Raw genomic sequence first — 18,981 nt, 5'->3', positions numbered from 1 at the left:
GGTGCAGTCCTGTATCCCAAATGTACCAACCCCAAAAGTTGGCAATCCTGCACCCCAAAGGCTACACCAGCCCCAGATCACTGGGAAAGGGGATGCATCCTCATGTCCCAAACCAGGAAAGGGGCTGCATCCCTGTATCACAAATGTACCAAAAGGAGAAGTTGGCAATCCCGCACCCCAAGACCTACACCAGACCCAGATCATCAGGAAAGGAGGTGCATCCTCATATCCCAAACCAGGAAAGGGGATGCAGCCCCATATTGCAAACCAGGAAAGGGACTACATCCCTGTATCCCAAATGTGCCAACCCAAAAAGTTGGCAATCCCGCACCCCAAGGACTACACCAGCCCCAGATCACCAGGAAAGGGATATGACGGCCCCGGAGGGGATCCCCATATCCCAAATGAACCATCCTGGAAAGCTGGGAATCTCACCCCGTGAGGGCCATACCAGCCCCAGCACAGCCTCCCTCCCTCCCCTGGGAAGGCCGATCCCAAAGGTTATTTTTAGCAGCCCTCTCCCGAGAGGTCGGAGCAGCTGGTTTCTCCCTCCAGCCGTGGATCCCCCCAGCCGAAGCGTGTCCCCAGCGGGACCAGGTGCCCGCATGCAGAAGCAGATGGGCGAGGCAGTGGCCCGGGTGGCCAGGAAGGTGAACGAGACGGTGGAGAACAAAACGGATTCCCTGGGTAAGCCCGGCACTCCGGCTCAGCTCACGCTTGGGGCCCAGAGAAGGATCGGGTAGCTGGGAGCAGGGCTCTATTTTTTGCTGCCGTGGTCTAAAAAAAGCTGCCGGCCCCACCTCCGGGTGCTGCCCCCGAGGATCCCACATCCCTGGGGAAGGGAAAGGCTCTTCCAAAGGGCTCTCAGCCCCCTCCAAAGCTTAAGTGGGATCCCAGCCATGACACATAATCCCCTGAGACTTGCTCCAGGGATAAAGCCCTTCCTCGCGAGTGACAGCGGGAGCCAGACCGCTCCCTGCGTCGCCTTGTCGGATTTATGTTTTTCTGCAATTTCCCTGTTTCTAGCTAATATCCAAGAGCAGCACGCAGTTCATCAAAAGGGAGAGATGAAAGGCGCTCATTTTTATTCACGCTGGGTGCCCTGGGGTACAAACCAGTAAACACCGAGTCTCAACTTCGTGGCTCAGTCTCTTGACGTCCCCCTGAGCGAGAGGAGAAGCAGGGGAGGACCGAGCTCCTGCAGCCCCCAACGTGGCTTTGGGGAGGGGGCGGGCAGCAGAGCCCAGGCTGAGCATCACGGGACCGGGATACAGGGTTTCCATCCCCTGGCACATCCCTGGGATGGAAAACGGAAACAATTCAGAACAAAAACGCTGGCAGGTGAGAAGCGCAGCCAAATCCTTTTCCCTTCCCCGCTGCTTGCCATGGGGGCAAGCACCCATCGCCATGAGAACCACAGAATGGTTTGGGTTAGAAGGGACCTCAAAGCCCACCCAGTGCCACCCCCTGCCCTGGGCAGGGACACCTCCCACCAGACCAGGCTGCTCCAAGCCCCATCCAACCTGGCCTTGAACACCTCCAGGGATGGGGCAGCCACAGCTTCTCTGGGCAACCTGGGCCAGGGGCTCACCACCCTCACAGCAAACAATTTCTGCCTCAGATCTCACCTAAATCTCCCCTCTTCCAGTTGGAAGCCATTCCCCCTCGTCCTATGGCTCCCCTCCCTGATCCAGAGTCCCTCCCCAGCTTTCCTGGAGTCCCTTTAGGGACAGGAAGGGGCTCTGAGGTCTCCCCAAGAGCCTTCTCTTCTCCAGGCTGAACCCCCCCAGCTCTCTCAGCCTGTCCTCACAGCAGAGGGGCTCCAGCCCTCACAGCATCTCCGGGGCCTCCTCTGGCCCCACTCCAACACCTCCATGTCCTTCCTGGGCTGAGGATTCCAAAGCTGGAAATCCAGCCAGGAGGAAGCCCAGGGAAAGCCCCACTCCATCCCCATCCCAGTCAGCGGTGGGGTAGGCATCCCTGCGCTGTTCGGCCACCCCCAGGGAGGTAAGGACGCAGGGGAGGGGAATTACTGAAGTTGTGAAGTTATTTGTCATGGCCAGGCTGGCTGAGGGTTTCCAGAAGGACATTGCAGCCTGGAAGTATTTGCAATGCAATTTCGGGTTGAACGTACCTAACACGGAACAGCCTTAGCTTTGCTGATGGGAGCAGACTCTTGGGGCTTGCGGAGAGGAGTAGGGCAGGGGACATTACAGCATCCACAGGTGGCATCACCCAGACAGGCAAACCGAGCATGAAGGGGTGGAAGACAAGTTGGCAAGCATCGCTCCCTCCCAACCGGGGTGCATTGTAAGTGCCTGGGTCTCTCCGGGGGCAGATCTGGCCAACTGCAAGCTGATCGCCTTCCCCGTCGGCATCTACAAAGCCATGAGGAGCGTCACGGAGGGCATCCACCGCATCTCACTGGCAAACAACGAGCTCAAGTCCCTCACCAGCCGCTTTGTCACCACCTTCAGCCAGCTGAGAGGTAAGGGACAGCCCCATTGCTTCACAACACCCACTTCCAAACCATCCCCACCCGCACCCTGACCCAGCAAAGAGCCCCCAGGCTGCTGCAGGAGGAGGCGCAGCAGCACCAGAGGGTTTCCCCACCACCTTTTTTTGCTCCTCTGCGCTCACACCTCCTTCAAAACACTAGTTCAGCCCCCCTAAAATCCATTTTTCTTTACCCTTCCCAGCCCTCGTGGGTAGAAGGCACTGGTTTTGCTTGTCCCAAACTCATGCCCTGCCACTGCTGGTGGTGGCCAGGCTGGTGGGAGGTCACTCCTCATCCTCCGGCTCCCTCCAGGGATGGGGCTGGGGATGAAAAAGGAGGGGAACATCTGCCTGGGCACAACGGGGCATGGCAGAGATGGGGCATTTCAGGCTGTGGACAGCATGCTGGCTTGCTGCTGGCTAATTAGCCCTCACGGGGAGTCATCAGCCATAGCTGCTCACTCCACTCGCTGCAGGAGGTGGGAACAGTCCCTGCAGAGCCCAGAAAACACGGTCACGCAAGCACCCAGAGCCCTGGCTTTGAATGCTGGGGGCTGCCTGCCTGCAGCAGCACCAAGGGCTCTGGCAGCTTTTAAAAGCAAATATTTTGCTCATATGAAGCACTGCACGGGTGCCGCCATGGTGGGTGTCCGGGGAGGCTTCCCAGGTTGTGCTGGAGCATCACCTGTGAAAACTCCCCTAAGCTGGAGAAAAGAAACACCTTGAGCAAAGGAAAATTAAAATTGATTTCCAGATAGCACAGTGACCCCCAAGGGGGGGGGGGCGGAATCTTGTTTCCCAGCAAGGGCTTTGCTCCACCAGTGAACAAATCACTCTGGTGATGAACGTGCCGGGTCTCAGCAGGGCAGAGATGGCCCAGGGCTGGGGACAGCCTTGCACCAGCCTGAATAAGGCAGGACCTATAAATACCAGGTATTAGCAGGGGCAGGGTGGCTTGCATGGGTATTTATAGAGCAGAAAGCCCTGTGTCACCAGAGAAGGGTGCTGGGACAGCAGGGCTTGCGTTCCTGTTCCCATGGCTAATGGGCTTTCATGCAGGAGTGCTGCTCCTGGCCCCACAGGAGCTCTTTTCCAGGGGCTAAAAAAGCATCCCAGAGGGTTAAACTCTATAGAATATGTATTTCTTGCATATAAATACATTTCTTCCACCACTGTTTATACCTCAGAAGGGGTTCAGGCACACAAAGGTAGAAAACTAGCCTTAAGCCATGCTCCGACTTCACAAGGAAATATTGCTCATTTCCACAGCCGCTGCTTGCAAAATGCTACAGGGGTTTAATTAGGAAAGCCCGAGGAAGCTAAGAAACACGCTGCTCCTAAAAGCGATGCTCACAGCAGGCAAAGGTACAACAGGAAACCATGAAGATGAGCAAAAAACAAAACAATCTAATTTTTAGAGTTGGAAAGCCATTGCTGGAACTGGCAGCCTATGGGGGAGAGGTTGTAAATTAAGCTGTACATTAATTTTCTTTTCTTTTTTTTCCCTCCCCATCTTTTCCCCCCACCATCCCACCACCTCTGTCCTCTCCTTCCCCAACCGCAGAGCTCAACCTGTCAGGCAACTACCTACACCGCCTGCCCGAGGAGGTCACCTCCCTGCTGCACCTCCAGGCCATTGACCTCTCCCGCAACAGGTTTCGGCGTTTCCCCGAGCCCCTGACCACCGTTGCAGCCCTGGAGACCATCAACCTGGAAGAGAACGAGATCACAGGTGAGAAGGACCTTTTCCCACTGGAGGGGAGGATGAGCATCACGCCAGGGCACCTGCAGTTCCCAGCGGTGATGCCAACCCACATCCCTGGGCAGGGAGGGATGCTGGCTTGAAACTCTGCTCATGGTCCACCATCCCCTGCACATGCAGCCAGGCCGAGGGATCACAGAATAGTCAGGGTTGGAAGGGACCTCTGGAGATCATCCCACCCAACCCCCTGCCAGAGCAGGGTCACCCAGAGCAGGTGGCATGGGAACACGTCCAGATGGGTTTGGAATGTCTCCAGAGGCTCCACCACCTCTCTGGGCAGCCTGTGCCAGGGCTCTGCCACCCTCAAAGGAAAGAAGTTCTTCCTCATGTTGAGATGGAATTTCCCATGTTCCAGTTTGTGCCCGTTGCCCCTTGTCCTGTCACCGGGCACCACTGAGAAGAGCCTGGCCCCATCCTCCTGCCACCCGCCCTTTAGCTGTTACTGAGCATTGGTGAGATCCCCTCTCAGCCTGCTCTTCTCCAGGCTGAACAGCCCCAGGGCTCCCAGCCTTTTCTCAGCGCAGAGATGCTCCAGTCCCCTGAGCATCTTTGTAGCCTCCGCTGGACTCTCTCCAGCAGCTCCCTGCCCTTCTGGAACTGGGGAGCCCAGAACTGGACACAGCACTCCAGCTGTGGCCTCCCCAGGGCAGAGCAGAGGGGGAGGATGACCTCCCTCCACCTGCTGGCCGCGCTGTCTTTAACACCCCCCAGGATGCCATTGGCCTTCTTGGCTACAAGGGCACATTGCTGGCTCATGGGCATCCTGTTGTCCACCAGGACTCCCAGGTCCCTTTCCACCTAGCTGCTCTCCAGCAGGTCACCCCCAATCTGTACTGGTGCAGGGGGTTATTCCTCCCCAGGTGCAGCACCCTACACATGCCCTTGTTGAACATCACTAGGCTCCTCTCCACCCAGCTCTCCAGCCTGTCCAGGTCTCTCTGTACGGTGGCACAGCCTTCTGGTGTGTCAGCCACCCCTCCCAGCTTTGTCTCATCCACAAGTGTCCTGAGGGTGCCCTCTGTCCCCTCACCCAGGCCATTGATGAATCATATTGGCCAAGACCAGACCCAGTGCTGACCCCTGGGGAACACCACTAGCCACAGGCCTCCAACTGGACTCTGTGCTGCTGCTGACCCTCTGAGCTCTGCCGTTCAGCCAGTTCCCCATCCACCTCCCTGCCCACTCGGCTAACCCATGCTGCCTAAGCCTACCTATGGGGCTGGTATGGGAGACAGTGTCAAAAGCCTTGCTGAAGCGCAGGGTGGCTTGGTGATCCAGCCAACGGAGCATGAATTTGGTAGGGGGAAGGGCACACAGGCACAGGGGAGACACTAAATAGACACAGCCTCGTTAGCCGCTTGCTTTTGCTAATGCTTGTGTTGCCTCCTGGGGCGAAGCTGTTGCAGGCATAGGGGGAAATCAAGCTCCATTCAAGCTGCCCTATTCACCACACTGGGATATGGCTCTCAAAGGCAGCTGCAACTCAAAATCACCAGATTTAACAAAAAAAAAATAGATCCACTCACAGGACCCAGCCACTCTACTCCCACCTGGCTCCAAGGATGCTGGGATGTTTGCTGCCAGGCAAAGTAAGGGCACAAGCCCACCTGAACATTTCCCAGAGCAAACAGGAGCCGTAACACTACAAAACCTCCTGAAAAATAAATGAAAGGAAAGGAACCGTAAGAGCCGCTCGTCCCCCAGCCCCGCCGTGGGAGGAAAGTCTTTGATGCGCAAAGCTGAAGCCTTTGGAGTCCCTGAGAGCCAGGCAAAAGGGGCAGCACATAGATAAGAGAGGATTTATTCAGGAGCAAGCTTTCAAAGAGCTGAGGCTGAAATATCCCCCAGCCCACACAGAACCCCAGAGAGGCTAATATCAAGTCCACTCAATTTTGCTGTTTTATCTGGAATGGCTTCAGCTGCAGCTGGGAAAGCTCCTCCCCACAACACGAGTTTTATTAACAGCATCAGCTGCTCCCTGTAGAAATGCAAGACACTAAATGCTGCTTCCTCACTCTCTGCCAGAGCCAGCAAGAGACACAGGTTTTCTTCACCCCTTTTTTTTTTTTCCTCTCCCACCTCCCAGAGAGCGAGCTGTCTCATTTTTAATTCCTTCCATCACTATTTGAGCTCCAATAGGACTCAATGGAGGAGCCGAGGTCTCCAGACTTCCTATTTCCCCACTCGTTTTGTGCAAGCAGGTTGCAGCGGGGTGGGAATACAGCTTTTTGTTGTGTTATTCCTGGCTTAAACACAGGGAGGACAGGCTACATGAAGGGTTGTGCCCAGCTGGGTTAATCCTGGGGGAGAAGGCAGCTGGAAAACCCAGCTGGCAGGCTTGGTCACATCCCACCAGGCTCCCCTCAGCTGCTGTTATCAGACTCAGGAAAAATAACACCACCATACAAATTAATAATTTCAAGCTAAAATGTTTTAAGGACATATCTTAGTGATGAGCACGATGTTCTCTGGCTGCAGAAAGAGGAAAAATTAGCCTATTTTAGGCATTTTTCTAGAAAGGGAAGAGATAGAAATTAGAAAGCCAGGGGTGTTGCAGCCCGTTTTTTTCCAAGGAAACAAAAGTTTGAGGAACTGCATGGCTCCTAGGTACCTTCCCCAATACCTCCTGGGCTCCTTCGAGCAATATCATCCCAGGGAATGGAGCATCCCCAGAGCCGCAGCAGCTCAACCCCTTCCCACCCAAGGCAAAGCATCTCAGCCCCAGGGAGACCTTCTGGGACCATGGTGGGATCTCCTGGCTTGCCCTCCAGCCGGAGCTCACATGAGGACCAAACTCCCTGCCCTGCATGAGCACAGCACACTGGGAGATGAGCCTTGGTGCCAATTACCTGCACATGAGTTCCCATTTTTATCTATATACACATTTCTATACGCTAATGCAATTTTATTGTTATTTAGGAGCTTCTATTTATAGAAACTTTTTCCTCCCACACTAGCCTGGCACAACAGTGGAAGGACAGGCAAGGAGACCCCATCAGCTTGAATTTAATCAGCACAAATTTTGATTTTCATTAACAGTCAAGTAGGATTTGAACCCTTTGCACTCCAGAGTATGGCAGCAGGACACTCATTTCACCCCAGGAGATGGCATTTCCCCCCACCACCACCAGCCTGCACATCATAGAATGGTTTAGGTTGGAAGGGACCTTAAAGCCCACCCAGTGCCACCCCCTGCCCTGGGCAGGGACACCTCCCACCAGACCAGGTTGCTCCAAGCCCCGTCCAACCTGGCCTTGAACACCTCCAGGGATAGGGCAGCCACAGCTTCTCTGGGCCCCCTGGGCCAGGGGCTCACCACCCTCACAGCCAAGAATTTCTGCCTCAGATCTCATCTCAATTTCCCCTCTTCCAGTTTGAAGCCATTCCCCCTCGTCCTATGGCTCCCCTCCCTGATCCAGAGTCCCTCCCCAGCTTTCCTGGAGCCCCTTTAGGGATGGGACGGGGCTCTAAGTTCTTCCCAGAGCCTTCTCTTCTCCAGGCTGAACCCCCCCAACTCCTTCAGCCTGAACATACAACTCACCCCGCCCCCCCCCCCCCAAAGACCAAGTTGTAGCAGCAGCAGGGTCTCACGAGGAGCCACTAGCGTGTTCTTGGAGAAGCTGTTGAGGCATCTGAAAGCTCAGCCTAATAGTATTCTCCAGCAGCACCCACCTACCTCCAGCTAGCTCAGTAGGGGAAGGAAGTGCATCTTGCTGCCTTTTATAATTTGGGACCCAGGTTGCCCTGCTTAGTCCAATAACGAGTTGAGGAACCCATTCCAGATAAAAGACGAGAAGATAAAAGGCAAGGGGAGGATGTTCTACAGACCATGGATAGGAAAGTGGCAAAGGGCTTTCTCCATCCGCACAAAGGTGACAAATAGTACAAACAGTTTGGGGTTTAGGGCTCCTGTAGCCATGTGTCATTCTTGGTCCTACCTGTCCTCCTCTGCCCTCTCAGTGGAGCTGATAGCAGGGCTACAGACCAGTTTAAATGCACCTGCTGAAAGGCTGAGTCACCTGCTAAGACATGTTGAACTGCAGCTTGAGAGGGTAGGTAGCATTTTCCAGCTAAAGGGAAGAAGGAGTAAAAGGAGATTAATTAATGCCTGCTTGGAGTCTGTGGGCTCTGAAAGGAGACGTTTAGTGCTGTCAACTGCCCTTTTCATCTCAACAAGCTCTAAACCCTGGAGTGTAATTATGTATAGAATCACAGAACCATTCAGGTTGGAAGGGACCTTTAAGATCATCAGGTCCAACCATTAACCCAGCACTGCAAAGTTACCACTAACCCATGTCCCTCAGCACCATGTCTGCCCAGCTTTTAAATCCCTCCAGGGATGGTGACTCCACCACTTCCCTGGGCAGTCTTGTTCCAAGGCTTGACAACCCTTTCGGGGAAGAAATTTTTCCTAATATCCATCCTAAACCTCCCCTGGCTCAACTTGAGGCTGTTTCCTCTCGTCCTATGGTCTGTTCCTTGGGAGAAGGAACTGACCACCCCTGGCTACCCCCTCCTTTCAGGGAGTTGTAGGGAGCGAGAAGGTCTCCCCTCAGCCTCCTTTTGTCCAGGCTGAACACCCCCAGCTCCCTCAGCCGCTCCTCACAGGACTTGTGCTCCAGACCCCTCACCAGCTCCGTTGCCCTTCTCTGGACACGCTCCAGCCCCTCAGCGTCTTTTTTGTGGTAAGGGGCCCAAAACTGGACACAGCCCTCGAGGTGGGGCCTCACCAGTGCTGAGTACGGGGGGGCTATCACTGCCCCAGTCCTGCTGGACACATTATTGCCGATACAGGCCTTCTTGTCCACCTGGGCACACTGCTGGCTCATATTCAGATGCTGTCACCCAACACCCCTAGGTCCTTTTCCACCAGGCACCTCTCCAGCCGCTCTGCCCCCAGCCTGGAGCGTTCGTGGGGTTGTTGTGACCCAATGGCAGGACCTGGCACTTGGCCTTGTTGAACCTCATACCATTGGCCTCGGCCCATCGATCCAGCCTGCCCAGGTCCCTCTGTAGAGCCTTCCTACCCTCCAGCAGATCAACGCTCCCACCCAGCTTGGTGTCCTCTGCAAAATTACTGAGGGCACACTCAATCCCCTCGTCCAGGTTGTTGATGAAGGTATTAAAGAGAACCGGCCCCAATACTGATCTCTGAGGAACACCACTGGTGACCGGCCACCAGCTGGATTTAACTCCTCTCACCACCACTCTCTGGGACAGGCCCTCCAGCCAGTTTTTCACCCAGCAAAGCACATGCCCATCCAAACCAGGAGCAGCCAGTTTCTCCAGCAGAACACTGTGGGAAACGGTGTCAAAGGCTTTAATGAAGTCCAGGCAGACATCATCCACAGCCTTTCCCTCCTCCACCTTGTCATAGAAGGAGATCAGGTTAGTCAAGATGGAAATCTATATTAATGTCGGTGCTTTTAACTCTTTCCCTGCTAATTAGACTGGTACCAAATTAGCATTTTCAGCTTCCAAGTCCGCGGGGGTTTTGGATGCCTAAAGCTTCAGTTTATCTTTCCTTTATTCTCCTTTATTCCTTGATTAATGGTTTAAGGCAGAAGATGTTGAGACAGAGAGGGAGATGCTGGAGACCACTACCAAGGCTGGGCAGGTCGCTGCTGGGGGCAACTGTGGCTAATTTTCTCTTCTTGAGCATCAGAGAGCCACTCTTAATTTGGGATAATGGCATGGAAAATGCATCTTTGTTAGAGGAGCCAGCAAGCAGGTTTCCAGGTTTTCAGCAGGTTTGGAGGAGGCTGGCAGGAGCTGGTGGCCACGAAAGGATGCAGGTAATGTCAAAATGTGTCCGGGAAGCGGCTCTGCTGGGCTGAGCAGAGGGTCCTTCCCCCTTCAATTTGCAGCCGTACGTGGCTGCGAGATCTTCAGGGCTGTTAGTGTTCATTACCCGTCTCCTCGGATGCCTTGGCAGCCCTTTCATACCCACCTCCTCAGACGCCTCCCGATGCCTCAGCAGCCCTTTCATCTCAAGGAGCTGGGTTTTTCACTCACGTATTATCATATTCCGATCTGAGAAAATTACCGTTTGCTGTAATTATGAAAAAGCCTTTTTTTTTTTCCCCCCTTTTTTTCACTTAACTGGCAAAGCCAGCATGAATAATTCAGGCTGAAACACGAGTGCTTAATGCGCTGGGGAGCCGGCAAGTGGTGCTTTGGGCTGCTCATAGAGGAGTTTGTGGCTCCCATGGCACAGCAGTATAGCTATAGGTTGCCCTGCGTGCCCTGCCTGTCGCTTCATGCCGGGGATGAGTCACCACTCCTTACCTTGAATTACGCCGCAGAGCTGAGCTGTTTCCACCCAGGGCAAGGCTCGCTCTCCAAAATACTTCCCTTAACTCTCTAAATTTAAATAATTGGGGTTTATCCTTCTGCATAGCCTTAGAAGATCATTAAGCAGGAAGGTCTACCCAAAAAAAATCAATTTTTGCACATCAAGGGGGAAAAAGAAAATGCAAAATGATACAGGGGAGCAGCGGTGAATAAATCCAGTGTAAAGAGGAGGGGTAAAAAAAATTCATGTGAAGCTCAGCCTGATGAGAGAGATGTGCTGCTAAGAAATATGTGTATTACAGAAAATAGTACCAGCCTCTGGAGGAGAGAGGAAAAAAACCAAAAAAGCCAATAAGGTGTTTGAGACTTTTTTCCAGACCAAAATAAGTTTCGTGGTTTAAAAATCGCATAATCGCCCACCCAGCTATAATCAAAGCCCCGCAGTTCGGCTCCAGGTATTGGCAGAAGAAATCAGAGCTGGGGGTGTAAAAGGCTCTTGTCATTTTGATGGCCACATTAAAACGAAACCGTTCTTGGTAAACTGAGGCCAGTAGGCTTTTCAAGCCCAAAATACTGTGATTTGTAACAAAAAGCTAAATCTTTTATTGATCTTAATGGTTAGGTTTTTGTATTGGTCTCATTCCTCTGTTCTCAGTGGATTCATGTTGGGACCATCCATGAGACCTGCACCTTTTTTTTTTTTTAATGTAAAAAGGAAACGTAAATGTAAAGGAAAACATCCAAATTCATGGAAATTGCAAAATAGGAGGGTGCCTGGTGGTGGCCGAGAGCCATTTTGCATCCCGTCCAACAAGGGCAAAGAGCACGTGCTCTCCCGTTAGCCTGGTGAGGGCTCCTGGGCATTGCAACATTGGGAATAAAACAGGGGAATAAGTCTTCAAATACCAGCTTAGCACCCTAGCAGGGTTTTTTTTAGGACTGGGAGAACTGGAGGGCAGTGTCCACCTTTAATATCACGGTGTTTACACCTTGCCAAGACACTTGAATAGTCACATAGTATTTTAATACTATTTGATGATGTTCCTGGTTCAATAAAAGCCTGGGGAGGCGGGGGGGGAGTGGGTGTTTGCAGCCGATGCCGGGATGGACGCTCACCTGGGTGCTCTCTTTTTGCAGAGGTGCCAGTGGAGAAGCTGGCCACCATGGCATCGCTGCGCAGCCTCAACCTGCGGGCCAACCCCGTCAGCCCCGAGGCGCGGCTCCTCGTCCGGCCCCTTGTCCCCTTCGACCTGCTGCTGTCACCAGAGGAGCCTGTCCCCAAAGCCTGAGGGGGTCTCAGGGTGCCCGGGCGAGCTCTCCCGAGGGGTGACTGCCTGCCAGAGTGGTTGGGCTTAGGTCCGTCCCTGCTGCGTCCCTCTTGCTGCATCCCTCTTTCTGTCCCAAACCCACAGCAAGGCAGCAAATCCCTTTTTTTTTTTTTTCTTTTCCTTAATAAAAAGCAAGCAGCGGGGATCCCGCACAAAGGGATGGCTCTGCCAGCTCCCCAGCCGGGAAATCTCCTGCTTTGTGTTTTGCCAAGCGCTTGGGGACGAAGCAGAGCCGGGATGTGCACGGTGTGAAGTTTGGGTAAAACTGGGGGAGCTGGATGCTCGGCTGCATCCATCCTGCCCGGACAGTGATGGGGAATATCTGCTGCCCCGGTCCAGGGCCGGGATGGTGGGGGACATCCCTGCGGCCATATGGGTTCCCCCTTGAATTGCTGATAAGGTGATGTGCCAAATGCCTGATTAAATGTTTTCCTGTTACGCGTGGGGTTTTTTTATACCAACCTAAATTTGAGTTATCAGTCATCTTCTCCCTAAAGAAGCCCCTTTGCAGATCCCTTTGCTGATGCCTCCAGCTGGATCCTGCCCAGACCTGAGCAGTATTTTCCCTGGAATTTTTCCCCTATGGTTTTTCGCCATGGAAATCAAAGTGACCCAGTGCCAGCAGGTGCCCCACACACTGCTCACCCCGTGGGTGTCCCCAGAAGCATGCACCCACCTCCTGTGTGGCATGGGTCTTCAAGTCCTGCCCCTTACTTTCCAAGGAAGAAACGGGCTGTGGGGCTCAGGATATGGCCCAGGGATGGTGGCACCTTGGTGGTGGGGAGGTCACCGGTGTCCCTTAGCATTTGCAAAAAATTCTCTTGGGAGAAATCACAGGCTTCATCTCAAAACAACTTGTTTAAACATCTCCCCTGTTTGCTCCTTTGTGTTTTTAAGGGGCAAATGCTTCCCAATGCTGGGGGCTGCCAGGGATGGAAATATTTGACTTCTAGACTTGCCCAAACCTGACTTTGGTAAAAGACCATGGTAAATGGCGGTGGGGGGTTGTTGGTGTTGGCAACGATGGAGGAGCTGGAGTTGGCAAGGACCAGCACCCCTAAGGGCCGTGCTGCTTTCCCCACTGCTCGGGCGATTTACAGGGGGTGGAGGTCGGGGATCCTCCTCGCTCGGGCTGGGGGTCCCAGCCTGCTTCCCCCACCAAGGACGGGTGGGAGCGCTGCTGGGGACACCATCCATCAGCTGGAGGGAAAAGAGGAACCAAGTGCCAGCACCAGCGTGGGGACCTCGGGGGCGGCGAGGGGGGCACAGAGCCCGTCCCTCCCCAGGGAACAAACCCGCTCCGGCTTTCCCTTTGCCTCCGGTGGGCTGCCCCCCCGCCGTGCTGCCTCGGGAGCGGGGGGGAGGGGGGTGCGTGCGCGTACCCCGGTATCCATGGCGATGGGAGGCTGTCCCCCCGCCGTCCACCCCCCACCCCCGCCGCTCATCGCTCTCCGCTGCAGCCGGCGAACAGCCGCAACCGGCGCGGCGGCACCGGGCACCGCGGTACCGGCATCGGGGCTCAGCCCCGGGCTGGTGGGGGACCGGGGGAGGGACGAGGGGGGGACAACTCCCCCCCCCCTCCCCCGGCGGCAGCTCCCCCCTCATCCTGCCCGCATGTCGGCGATGCAGCCCCCGGAGCCGGGTGGGGATGGCAGAGGTGAGTACCGCGACCTGATTTATTTTATCCCCCCCAAAAAAGGTGTCCAGCCCCCCCGGACTCCTATTCCATCATCCCAGCCTTTCCCTGCAGTGCTTTCCCACGGCCAGGCAGGGAGGCGGGTGGCCCATCACCCCCACCCCGGGTTGGTGCCCCCCACATCCCCTTGTTACCGCATCCGAGATGTCAGCGCCGAGCAGAGGACACCTCCATCCACCCGGCACCCACCCGGGCACCCGGCACCCCTGTATTTTCCTTTCCTCACCTTCCACCTGGCTTTGGAAACCGCCTGTGATTCCTCACCCATAGGACACCCACCTCCCGCCAATGCTGCAAGGCACTGCAGCCCAAAGACATGAAGTCCAGCAAAGTTTCAGGCTTAATACCGCAGGTTTTGGGCAATCTTGTGACAGTCTGGGCTACAGCTTCTGCTAACAAAGACGGTTGGTGCAGGTGCATCTGATGCCAACCAGCCAGAGCATCTTTCCTCCAGCAGCTCCTGATGTTTCCTCGGCTCTATGAGAGGCTCCTTCTCCCGTGCCGGTGCTGCAAAACCCCCTGGTGCTTTTCTGAAGCCCTTCTGGAAATGTGTTAGCCAAATCCCATGCTTGGGGCAGGGGTATAGAGGCCAGGCAGGGCCTCCCTGCGTGCCAGAGACTCTGGGAAGCCGGTGGTCCCGGTGGCTGGGAAAAGCATCTTGGCTGGCGAGCTGAGCACTGGCACAGGGATGAGGGGGGGGAATGATACAGCCGCCCACCATGCAGCGGCTTTGCAGTGCTTTGGCAGAGCAGGGCTGACCTGCAGGCAAGCAGGCTGAGCCTTCCAGCCAAAATATGCCTTTTCTCACCTTAAAATCGCAGCCTGGAGTGAAGTCCCATCACCCGGCGTCCTCATGCTGCCCTGCCTGCCCGGGGACACCCGAGGGTGGGTGCTGCACAGACCTACTCCCCCTGTTAGATCTGTAGCGACAAAAAGCCACCCCCCCACACACTCCATCGGAAGCGCTCAGGGTCCCAGATAATAATTATAATTACATCTAATTATCGCTTTATATGCAAGGGGGGGGCAAGGTCTCCTCTGCCCCAGCCCGTCTCCCTCAGGTACAGCAGCGCTGCCGGTGAGAAGATTTGAGGGGATCCCAAACCGTGAACCTCGGAAGCACAAGGAGAAGCACCCGAGAGCAGGGAGGCTCCCAGGCTGGCTGTGCGAGGGACCATATGGACACGGCCCCCACACGGCCGGAGCGCTGCGGAGTCGGGATGGGATTTCTCTTCCTCCCATCATCCCTAAAAAAAAATTTCATGAGGACAGGATGTCTTCTGGGCTGCTTTACTTCCTCAACAGAATAATGATATAAAAAAATAATGATATAAAATAATAACTCAGCCAAGGTGCTGCGGTACCTTGGGCCAAGTAACCCAACAAGGAGGAGACTTGTTGGGGTACTGAGATGATCCCAGAAGAATGCAACCCAGCCAGGCTGGGGACTGATATAAATATGACCCCCCCCCCTCTGAGAGCATTAAGAAATGAAGGGAATAATCTTCTTCCATCTTAATTTTCCTGCCTTCCCTTCCCCAGGCCCTTCCAACAGCAGCTGGCCCAACTCCACCACAAGCGAGAGCCACCTCCTGAGGGAGAACTACACCTTCTTGGCGTACTACCAGCACTCCTCCCCCGTGGCCGCCATGTTCATCCTGGCCTACACCTTCATCTTCCTTATGTGCATGATCGGCAACATCCTGGTGTGCTTCATCGTGGTGAAGAACCGCCAGATGCGGACGGTCACAAACATGTTCATCCTCAACCTGGCCATCAGCGACCTGCTGGTGGGCATCTTCTGCATGCCCACCACCTTGGTGGACAACCTCATCACAGGTGAGTGGGGCAGCAGAGGGGTGAGAAATTGGTGGGGAACATCACCCACCTTCTGCCCCCCCACACACATGAGGCCACCCCCAAATCTCCTGCCCGTGGGTGGATTTTTTTGCTGAGGATAAGGAGGGCAGGTGGTGGCCGCTCAAGCACATCTGATGAAAGGTATAATTTCATTTAGACCTACTATTTCAGGGGGAAAAGTCCTTTTTTTTTTTCAGGTTTTGGACACTATTTGGCAAAATAAGTCTGACCTTAATGCTGCATTTACATAATTCTTTAAAGTTCAGCTGCTCTCCACCAAGCAGCACTGAAAAAAACCCTCTTCTTCTTGCATCGATCTTCTCCCCGCACTGGCTCAGCGCTGCCCGTTGACCTTTCCAAAGATAAAAGGCAACATTGGCACGGCCGGAGGCACTGAGCCAAAGCAGTAGCTGTGGTATGGGGCAGAGTTTGTTTGTATTTATTTATTTATTATGGGGTGTGATTTATTTATTGCCAATGCCTTATCGGGGGTCAAGAAACAAGGTGAAAGCCCTTCTGATTGAGGACCCCAAGGTCAGTCCCTGTGATAACATCTCAAGATGTATGTAAGGGTAGGAGAAATGACAATCACCGCGCTCCTTGAGTTTCTAAGAAGAGTAATACGCATCTTTTTTACCAATTTTGGAGTTTTTCTCCAAGCATCTGTACCACTAAAGGCCATCTCTGTATGAGCCAAAAATGCAGCCCCCTCTTAGGAGCAGGATTTAGCATCCCCCAGCAGCAACATGGTGGATGGGGACACCTTGGGGGAAGCTGCCGATGGACCCAGATGAGCCAAAGGCACCTACAGCCCCCGCGGTGTCCCCTCGCAGGTTGGCCTTTTGACAACACCATGTGCAAAATGAGCGGCCTGGTGCAGGGCATGTCCGTCTCCGCCTCTGTTTTCACGCTGGTGGCCATCGCTGTGGAGAGGTATGTTGGCGTGGGGGATGTGGGGATGGAGCCTCCCCTCAGCACGTTTGAGTGTCCCATGCTCTTGTTCCCTTCCATCATGGGAAGTCTCCCAGGGGCATCATGAGCATGACCCATCTCTCCAGGAGGGCCACAAAGCTGTCCAAGGGGCATCCTAGCAAGGTGTCCTTCCCTGCCTTGGATTGAAAACACCAAAGCTGGAGAGATCCCAACCTGTCTCTGACACCAAAAGCCATATGTGGAGCAAACCATCTTACCCTCCCTTCCAATCCCTGGGCCTTGGCCACCCTTCCCCAGGGACATCCCACCAGGTGCCCAAAGCCACCACCATCTGCCCTCCTGCAGGTTTCGCTGCATCGTCCACCCCTTCCGCCAGAAGCTGACGTTGAAGAAAGCTCTGGTGACCATCGCCATCATCTGGGTGCTGGCCCTGCTCATCATGTGCCCTGCTGCCATCACCCTGACCGTCACCAGGGAGGAGCACCACTTCATGGTGGACACCTACAACAACTCCTACCCCCTCTACTCCTGCTGGGAGGCCTGGCCCGAGACGGGGATGAGGAGGATCTATACCACCATCCTCTTCTCCCACATCTACGTGGCTCCCCTTGCCCTCATCGTTGTCATGTATGCCCGCATCGCCTTCAAACTCTTCAAGTCAGCAGCGCCCGACAGTGGACAAGGGGAGCCAGAGGGGAGGAGGGTCTCCCGAAGGAAGGCCAAGGTCATCAACATGCTCATCATCGTCGCCCTCTTCTTCACCCTCTCCTGGCTGCCCCTCTGGACACTGATGCTGCTGACGGACTACGGGCGGCTGAGCGAGAGCCAGCTCCGCCTGGTCACTGTCTATGTCTTCCCCTTCGCCCACTGGTTGGCCTTCTTCAACAGCAGCGCCAACCCCATCATCTACGGCTACTTCAACGAGAACTTCCGACGGGGCTTCCAGGAGGCCTTCAGGGCTCCCTTCTGCTCACCCCACCGCCATCGCCATCGCCATCAAGGGTCCTACACCCCCAGAAGCCATGGCCGCGGGATCCTCTTCAGCGCCCGCAACCGCGTCTTCGCCCAGGCACGGGCCAGCGACTCGCCTCCCGCCTCCGAGTCGGGGCCACTGGCACCGCGCCGTGCCGGTGTTTCCGCGTGGGATGGCTGAGCAGCTGTGGCCACCAGGCATCTCTGGACCAAGGGCTTGTGGGGTGGGAAATGGGGATTTGCCACTTTGTGGGCTGTCAGTCACCAAAATAAAGGCACGTCCTTCAGACGCCATGTCCCTGCCTTGACTCCTCTGCTTCCCCCAGCAGCTCCATCCTAGATGAGGGACAGAGTGGGGCCACCAGCCAAGCCCCCAGCACCATGGACCCCTCTGCCCTGCCAGCACCCCCTTTACCCAGCCCCGGCCACAGCATGTGGCCAGGGAGCACAGGGAGCGGGGAGCAGTGGGGGAGAACATGTGTGAAGGGGCTGTCTCATGCCATAGTTGGCCACAGCATGGAGAACCATGCAGTCCTTTGCTGGACACCATGCTGTCCTTGACCATGCCACACCATGCTATTGTGGCCATGCTGGACCACACTACGCTGTGCTGGACCACACCACGCCGTGTGGGACCGTGCCACACCATGCTGCTGTGGCCATGCTGGATTGGACCAAGCCATGCTGTGCTGGACCAATGCACACCTTGCTGCTGTGGCCATGCTGGACCACACTATGATGTGCTGGACCACACCATGCCATACTGGACCATGCCACACCATGCTGCCATGGCCAAACTGGACCATACCATGATGTGCTGGACCATGCCGTGAATGGCTGGACCACGCCACACCATGCTGCAATGGCTGTGGTGGACCATGCCATGGTGTGCTGGACCAAACCACACTGTGCTGGACCAAGCCACACCATGCTGCTGTGGTCATACTGGACCACACCATGCTGTGCTGGACCACACCACACCTTGCTGGACCAATCCACGCCATACTGCCATGGCCATGCTGGACCCACCCACGCCATGCTGGACCACACCACGCCATGTGGGTCCATGCCACACCACACCACCGTGGCCATACTGGACTGGCCTAAGCCATGCTATGCTGGACCACACCATACCATGCTGGACCAATGCCACACCATGCTGCTATGGCTATGCTGGACCACACCATGATGTGCTAGACAACACCATGTCATACTGGATCACGTAATGCCATGCTGCTATGGCCATGGTGGACCATGCCATGCTGTGCTGGACCAAGCCGTGCTGTGCTGGACCAAGCCATACCATACCGCCATGGCCATGCTAGAGGACCCCATGCTATGTTGGACCAAGCCACACCATGCTGCTGTGGCCATGCTGGACCACACCATGATGTGCTGCACCACGCCATGCCATACTGGATCATGCAACACCATGCTGCTATGGCCATGGTGGACCATGCCATGCTGGACCAAGCCACACCATGCTGCTGTGGCCACGCTGGACCACCCCACGCCATGCTGGACCAAGCCATACCATACTGCTGTGGCAATGCCAGGCAACACCATACTGTGCCAGACTACTCCACGCGGTACTGCCATGGCCACCATGGACCACGCCGTGATGGGCTGGACCAAGCCAC

General features: G+C 55.2%; 2 protein-coding genes across 3 annotated transcripts; both read left to right on the top strand.

The window, feature by feature from the left end:
- The first annotated feature begins 500 nt into the window (after positions 1 to 500).
- On the top strand, positions 501 to 12,318 carry LRRC20 (leucine rich repeat containing 20). The gene is made up of 4 exons (XM_054207472.1): positions 501 to 687; positions 2,339 to 2,488; positions 4,061 to 4,228; positions 11,690 to 12,318. Exons 1-4 carry the CDS (start codon positions 606 to 608, stop codon positions 11,839 to 11,841), a joined length of 552 nt encoding a protein of 183 aa, XP_054063447.1. The 5' UTR covers positions 501 to 605; the 3' UTR covers positions 11,842 to 12,318.
- A 1,164-nt stretch (positions 12,319 to 13,482) lies between these two features.
- Positions 13,483 to 17,587, top strand: NPFFR1 (neuropeptide FF receptor 1). 2 transcript variants are annotated; one of them, XM_054206291.1, is made up of 4 exons: positions 13,483 to 13,537; positions 15,119 to 15,415; positions 16,270 to 16,369; positions 16,715 to 17,587. In XM_054206291.1, exons 1-4 carry the CDS (start codon positions 13,495 to 13,497, stop codon positions 17,520 to 17,522), a joined length of 1,248 nt encoding a protein of 415 aa, XP_054062266.1. In that variant the 5' UTR covers positions 13,483 to 13,494; the 3' UTR covers positions 17,523 to 17,587. The 2 variants fall into 2 exon arrangements, with proteins under 2 accessions (XP_054062266.1, XP_054062265.1); XM_054206290.1 differs by lacking the exon at positions 13,483 to 13,537 and having other exon boundaries at positions 14,969 to 15,415.
- Positions 17,588 to 18,981: the final 1,394 nt, after the last annotated feature.

Source organism: Rissa tridactyla, chromosome 6, assembly GCF_028500815.1.
Source record: "Rissa tridactyla isolate bRisTri1 chromosome 6, bRisTri1.patW.cur.20221130, whole genome shotgun sequence".
Classification (NCBI taxonomy): Eukaryota; Metazoa; Chordata; class Aves; order Charadriiformes; family Laridae; genus Rissa; species Rissa tridactyla.
This window is presented reverse-complemented; position numbering and strand designations above follow the sequence as displayed.